The 6,583-nt window shown below is 41.3% G+C and overlaps 1 protein-coding gene across 1 annotated transcript in view; it reads left to right on the forward strand.

Moving 5' to 3' along the window:
- The window catches only part of lin28b (lin-28 homolog B (C. elegans)), a 15,076-nt gene extending 8,799 nt beyond the window's left edge, over nucleotides 1–6,277 (forward strand). Inside the window, exons 3-4 of the mRNA XM_060883755.1 lie at nucleotides 3,634–3,821; nucleotides 6,043–6,277. Of these exons, the coding sequence (XP_060739738.1) occupies nucleotides 3,634–3,821; nucleotides 6,043–6,277 (423 nt within the window). The remainder of the gene's footprint in view (nucleotides 1–3,633; nucleotides 3,822–6,042) is intronic.
- Nucleotides 6,278–6,583: the final 306 nt, after the last annotated feature.

The following is a 6,583-nucleotide window of genomic DNA, read 5'->3' on the forward strand; positions in this document are numbered from 1 at the left end:
TTCTAACTGCTGCTATGAAATAAAATTTTGCCGCGGTAAGTCTGTGTTTCTTATTTGCTGTAAAATGTGAAAGGTGTAAAATAAGCAGCAGAAAACCGGTGTCTCACTGATAGAAAGGTTTTTGTGTTTGCTGATCTTAAATCTGATTAGGAGAAACCGTTAGCTACATTACTAACTAACTAACTAACTAACTAACTTTGTACTTTTCTCTGTTTTTATTCTGAAACATAGAAGGAAATGTTTAGTGAAGGTTTCGGAGATTTGTTTTGCGATTTTCTCATTAAAACGAATAGATTTGTTCAAGCTATAGTTTGCAGCTAGCTTTCAATAATTAAGCTAATTTAGGTGATGTTTTTATATCAGGTTTCATTTCTCAGTTAAACGCAATAATAACACCCTAAACTACGAATAAAATACTTGGTGATTGTACAATTTGTAACTCGTTCTAAAGTCGTTCACCTTGACTTTTCTGAACGAAATCCCAAACTTGAAACGGGATGAAGACGCTAGACAGTTTTAAAAATTGTTTTTACATGCGGAGCAACAAAGAAAACGCTACGCTAAAACGCTAAAACATTCGCAAAGTTGTAGCTAAGTAAATTTGATTTCCAAGCAAGTATTTGTCTGGAAAGTGTGTTTGTGTTTGCAAAAGGTTTTCTGTAAAGAGTCTTTTTTGAAGTTTAAGCTTAACTGAGATCATAAAGACAACTGAGGAAATAACACTTCTGCCTTAAAACTGCAAGCTGATACACACACACACACACACACACACACACACACACACACACACACACACACACACACACTAAACCCAGTGCAGAGTTCATATCCGGCTGCAGCTGACGGTGAGTTGTGATTGATAAAGAGTGTGCTGGAAGATCAAATGCTCTGTGTGTGTGTGTGTGTGTGTGTGTGTGTGTGTGTGTGTGTGTGTGTGTGTGTGTGTGTGTGTGTGTGTGTGTAATAACCCACACAGTGAGCTAATTTGGACCCTGACAAACGGTGTGTATGTGTTTTGAGAGTGAGAAAGCACTTGAATAGAGAGGATAAGGGGGTGGGGAAAGGGTCAAAGGTCAGTGGGAAGGATGTAATCTTCTGGAGCAGGGTTCTAGTGTTGGGTTTGGAGTTTTGGAGTCTTTTTTTTCACTTGCTGCTGCTGCTTCTTCCTGTGTTTTAAGTGAAGCCACACCTGTAATTCTGCTTTCCTGTGACCTTTATACCACACTGACACCTATTAATGAGAGAGAGACAGACAGAGAGAAAGAAATAAAGAGAGGAAGAGAGAGACAAACAGACAGACAGACAACAAGAGAGAGACAGACAGAGAGAAAGAGGAAGAGAGGGAGACAGACAACAAGAGAGAGACAGACAAACAGACAACAAGAGAGAGACAAACAGACAGACAGACAACAAGAGAGAGACAAACAGACAAAGAGAAAGAAAGAGAGGAAGAGAGAGACAGACAGACAACAAGAGACAGACAGACAGAGAGAAAGAAAGAGAGGGAGACAGACAGACAACAAGAGAGAGACAGACAGACAGAGAGAAAGAAGGAGAGAGAGACAAACAGACAGACAGACAACAAGAGAGAGACAAACAGACAGACAGAAAGAAAGAGAGGAAGAAAGAGACAGACAGACAACAAGAGACAGACAGACAGACAACAAGAGAGAGACAGACAGACAAAGAGAAAGAAAAAGAGGGAGAGAGAGACAGACAGACAACAAGAGACAGATAGAGAGAGAGAGAGACTGACTGAAAGCGATGGGGAGAGAGATATATATACAGAGAGATAATAATAATGCAGTGTGTAATTGTTTTCTGTATACCATACACACACACACACACACACACACACACACACACACACACACACACACACACGGCAATATAGTTATCTATAACAGCAGATCTGTGTGTGTGTGTGCATGTGTGTGAGAATCAGACTGTACTCTGGTCTCCAGCGCTGCTTCACTCACTGCTTCAGCGCTGTTTAAGCCACTTTACCGGAATAATCCAGTTGACGTGTGTTAGCATGATGAAGCTGACGTGAGCGTATCGCTTCATTCTTCTCCTCACACGTCCCTATTCACTTCACTTCAATAAGACGTGAGAGAAATACATTTGTGAATAAAGATACCACCCGGGGGAAGGCCAGGAGTTAACGCCGCCTTTTACTCAATCCATCTTTTACTCCTCTTTGTGTAAAGATGATTTCAGAGTAATTTAGATCTTTACGTCAAGCTCGGGACGAAGCGAACGCTGGGCCATGAGAGTGTTGAAGAATTCTGGAAGAAAACGCTCACGGCTCACGATTCTGGTCTAGCGGTCGTGATGTCGCATCATAGCTTCAGTTAATTCGGTCTTTGTGTTGTCAAGGCAACGCGACCTAGAAAATATTAGTTCTCTTTATTTGTCATCTTCATTATTTTTCTTTATCATTCTGCTGACTGCGTGTGAGTGTTTAATGAGAACAAGAAAGGATACGACGATTCATTTTAACAGCAGCTTCGGACACGTTGATTTTCACTCCTTATTGTTTCAGTAGTAACAAGTAACAATTTGTTCGCAGGCGGATGCACAAGGATTAAAAAAAAACAACTACAAACAAACAAATAGCGTAGATATAGTGACATTTAAGGAAGGAGTCTCCAGTGTCTGAGAAACAATTGTACTTTCTGGAAATAAAAGCGAGAGAATAACTAGGGCCTGGTGACGGTGAGGGAGCGACTGTTTCCAACGACTCTAACATAAGTGAGAACAGGAACTGACGAAGAGATGAACAGAACCTCTGCAGAAACCAGTAGAATAAAAGAAGAACGAACCAGGTGATGTGCTGTTAAGGGATGAACTTATTTCCAGGGATTTCAGAACAGCGTAACAGATATTGCGTCATCGGGTAGGTGATCTAACCCTAACCCTAACTGTAGTTTTTGGTTGTTTATTTCATTCATTCATTCATCTTCTACCGCTTATCCGAACTACCTCGGGTCACGGGGAGCCTGTGCCTATCTCAGGCGTCATTGGGCATCAAGGCAGGATACACCCTGGACGGAGTGCCAACCCATCGCAGGGCTGGTTGTTTATTTGTTTTCTAAAATAAATCTACCTGTATGACTGTTTTGTCCTTCGCAGTATGCTCTTTTTTTTGAAAGAGGGCGTTTTTCCAAGACCTCTGGAAACACGCCCACTTTACGTCATGGTAACGAAACCCCTGGAATTTAGTGGAATCAGTTTCGATCATATCATGGTGGATTATTTCACTATAACAGAACATATATAATACTCTCCATCCCTCAGTTTACTTCGTTTTTTTACTTTCAGTGTCATTTCATTTGTTTGTTTACCACAAGGTTGTTGTTTAAAATTACGATGAAAAAAGACTTAGTTATTAGTTAATAACTAGTCTAATTAGTTAACTAATAACCCAACTCTAACCCTAACCCTAGCGATTGTGTATAAAGTAAAAGGTTTTTTGTGACGCTGCACAATGTGTAAAAAGTAAATAATGTTATGTATTAAAGATTCTAATCAAACTCCAGTTACACCATAAATTTACTGTTTAATAATAATAATAATAATAATAATAATAATAATAATAATGATTAAAATGTGTGTGTGTGTGTTTTACAGAGTAAACTGGTGATGGAGGGCTTTCGGAGCCTGAGGGAAGGTGAGCAGGTGGAGTTCACCTTTAAAAGGTCCAGTAAAGGGTTGGAGTCGCTCAGGGTAACGGGGCCCGGGGGCGGACCCTGCTCCGGCAGCGAACGACGCCCCAAAGGAAAGGCCCTGCCCCCAAAACGCAAACCAAAGGGAGACCGGTGAGTCTGCAGTGCATTGTGGGATATGTAGTTACCAAGCATCAATAACTCTTCCTGGATAGTTTCTAACCACAGAATGTATGATAGAAATCAATTGTAATAGATGTTATTTATTTATTTATTTATTTTTTATGAGCGTAATGTATAATTGTTTTGGTCACTGATTGAGTCCACGGTGTGATATTGGTTGCTATGGTGATAGCGAAACAACTAATAGTTGAATATTGGTTTGTCCGTTTGCGAGTGCGTGTGTGTGTGTATTTGTGTGTGTACAGTGGTTCATTCAGGGTGTGTTGACCTTTAGTAGAACACAAATTTGTTTACCTTCGAAAAAAGTGACAAATTTTTTAAAAATATTTTACATTGTCTGTTTTTTTCAACAATGTTAATTTAAACAATTTTAATAATCAGTTCAGGTTAATGTGAATGTGTAGTATAGTGCAGAATGTGTGTGTGTGTGTGTGTGTGTGTGTGTGTGTGTGTGTGTGTGTGTGTGTGCGTGCAAAAGCCGTTTCAGTTGCGCTGCAGGAGATGTGAGGTGATTCAGTTTGATGTGATGAGGCTGTGAATCAGAGGCCTAGCACTCAGTATGGCATCTGTTTGTGTGTGTGTGTGTGTGTGTGTGTGTGTGTGTGTGTGAGACACTGAACCCGTCCATAAATAGACACGCAGTGGGAGTTGATGCGTCGTGTTTTCTGTATCGTATATTATAGATCTCAAGTATAATAATAATAACATAATAATAACAGCTTGTGTATGTAGTTGTAGCTGATGAGAAAAGGAGGTGAATAAAGACATAATGAAGATTAATAACAATGTTTCACTAACACTCTGGTGTGTAAGTGAGCGTGTGTGTGTGTGTGTGTGTGTGTGTGTGTGCCTCATGCCCGAGTGAACTCTTTCACTTTTATACGGATTTATTTCTTTAATTAGACCTCCACCTTTAATTAACATGGAAGAGAAAATGACACAGAGATGGAGAAAGTGTCAGTCTGCAGGTTAAAGTCGTGTCTCTGGTGTTTCTCCGCTCCAGATTTCTGACTATTACACTAACAGTAACGAATCGGTGCGGTTTGACCGCTGAGCTGTTACACTGTTAATCCTGCACTACCCCCTACAGGACACGCACACCTACTGCATCACACACTCAACACGCCGCTGATTGATAATACAGACAAAACAAACATTTAAAACAAGTCCAGGATAAAAAGGTTTCAGGGGTAAAAGTTTTGTACTTATTTATAATTATTTATAACTGGTGTTGTTCTCACTAAAGTGTAATCATTTTTAATAGAAGTTCATACAGTACACAACACAACTGCATGAAAACACACATGTGCTATACACACACAGAGTCCGTTCTATATTTGGACATAGCTGATGATGTCACTGCCGTGGCAACCACAGGCTCCATGGTAACGCATATAGGGACAGAAATGCTGTTGGTTTATGTTCGTGACGTTTGACCGAGGATCCGATCATCACTCTTGGATCTGACATTTCAGTATTGGGAATAAATTCCTACACAACGTAGTTGATGTTAAAATATTGTTATAGAATATTACAATAATATAATAATATTACAGCTAAGCAACACAATATAACACTTAGCGGTGCACTGTGACAGGGAAATAATCAACTGACAACACATAGGTTATGTTTTCCTTCTAGCTGTACACCATGAAGGGAAGGGGTTTGTTCCTCTTACACTAATGCAACTGTGTGTTTATTATTAAGTGACATATTCTGCATTTATAAGGTTCACATAGACATTAACACTTACACTTACCTTTAATGTTGTGTGATAATCCACTAAACATTTACTCACAGTTCTCACAGCTATAAACAAGCAGAAGCACCTAAATAACCTGAAAACCCACTTGTTACCGAGAAACCGGTTGTCATGACGTTAAGGAAGATGAAGCAGACTTTAGTTTTGTCACATATACATTCCAGCAAGAGGGCAGGTCAGCTGTGATGCAGAGGCTCTAAAGCAGGGAGGGTTAAAGGCCTTGCACAGAGGCTCAAAGTGCAGACACTGGAGACTCCTTTCATACGTGTTACAGGAACATCTCATTACATGCCGCATCCACTGCTTTTACTCTAGAGACCAAAACACGTCATAAGAAATGCTGGGATTTGTGACTAGCTTTAATTCAGTAAAACCCCTTCTCACTTTTCTTGTGTGTGTGTGTGTGTGTGTGTGTGTGTGTGTGTGTAGGTGTTATAACTGTGGAGGTCTGGACCACCATGCTAAAGAGTGCAGTCTGCCACCTCAGCCAAAGAAATGCCACTACTGTCAGAGCGTGAGTCACATGGTGGCCCAGTGTCCCCACCGGGGGGCGCCATCCCCCTGCAGCTCTCAGGACCCCCGGCTGGCCCGAGACGACACCCACTCTTCATCTCCAGAGGACACGCCTCCCACTTCTCAGCGCTGGAGGCTGTCCCGAGACTGACTGCAGACTCTGAACTTTGACCTTCGACCTCACTCTGAGAGAGCCTGGAATCAGCATAGTCTACCTCACACGCTCGAGGAACAAGGGAGGTTTTCACTTCCTGTGCAGCTACGGCAACAGCCGTGTGTGTGTGTGTGTGTGTGTGTGTGTGTGGTGTGTGTGTGTGTGTGTGTGTTAGGACCCTGACTGATTTGCCTTCTATGCAACTATGGCACAGGTTATCAGGGGGTAACTGTGTGTGTGTGTGTGTGTGTGTGTGTGTGTGTGTGTGTGTGAGGAAGTTGGGAGATGTGCTGTGAGACACTG

The sequence above is a fragment of the Tachysurus vachellii genome, chromosome 12, assembly GCF_030014155.1.
Source record: "Tachysurus vachellii isolate PV-2020 chromosome 12, HZAU_Pvac_v1, whole genome shotgun sequence".
In the NCBI taxonomy this organism is placed as follows: domain Eukaryota; kingdom Metazoa; phylum Chordata; class Actinopteri; order Siluriformes; family Bagridae; genus Tachysurus; species Tachysurus vachellii.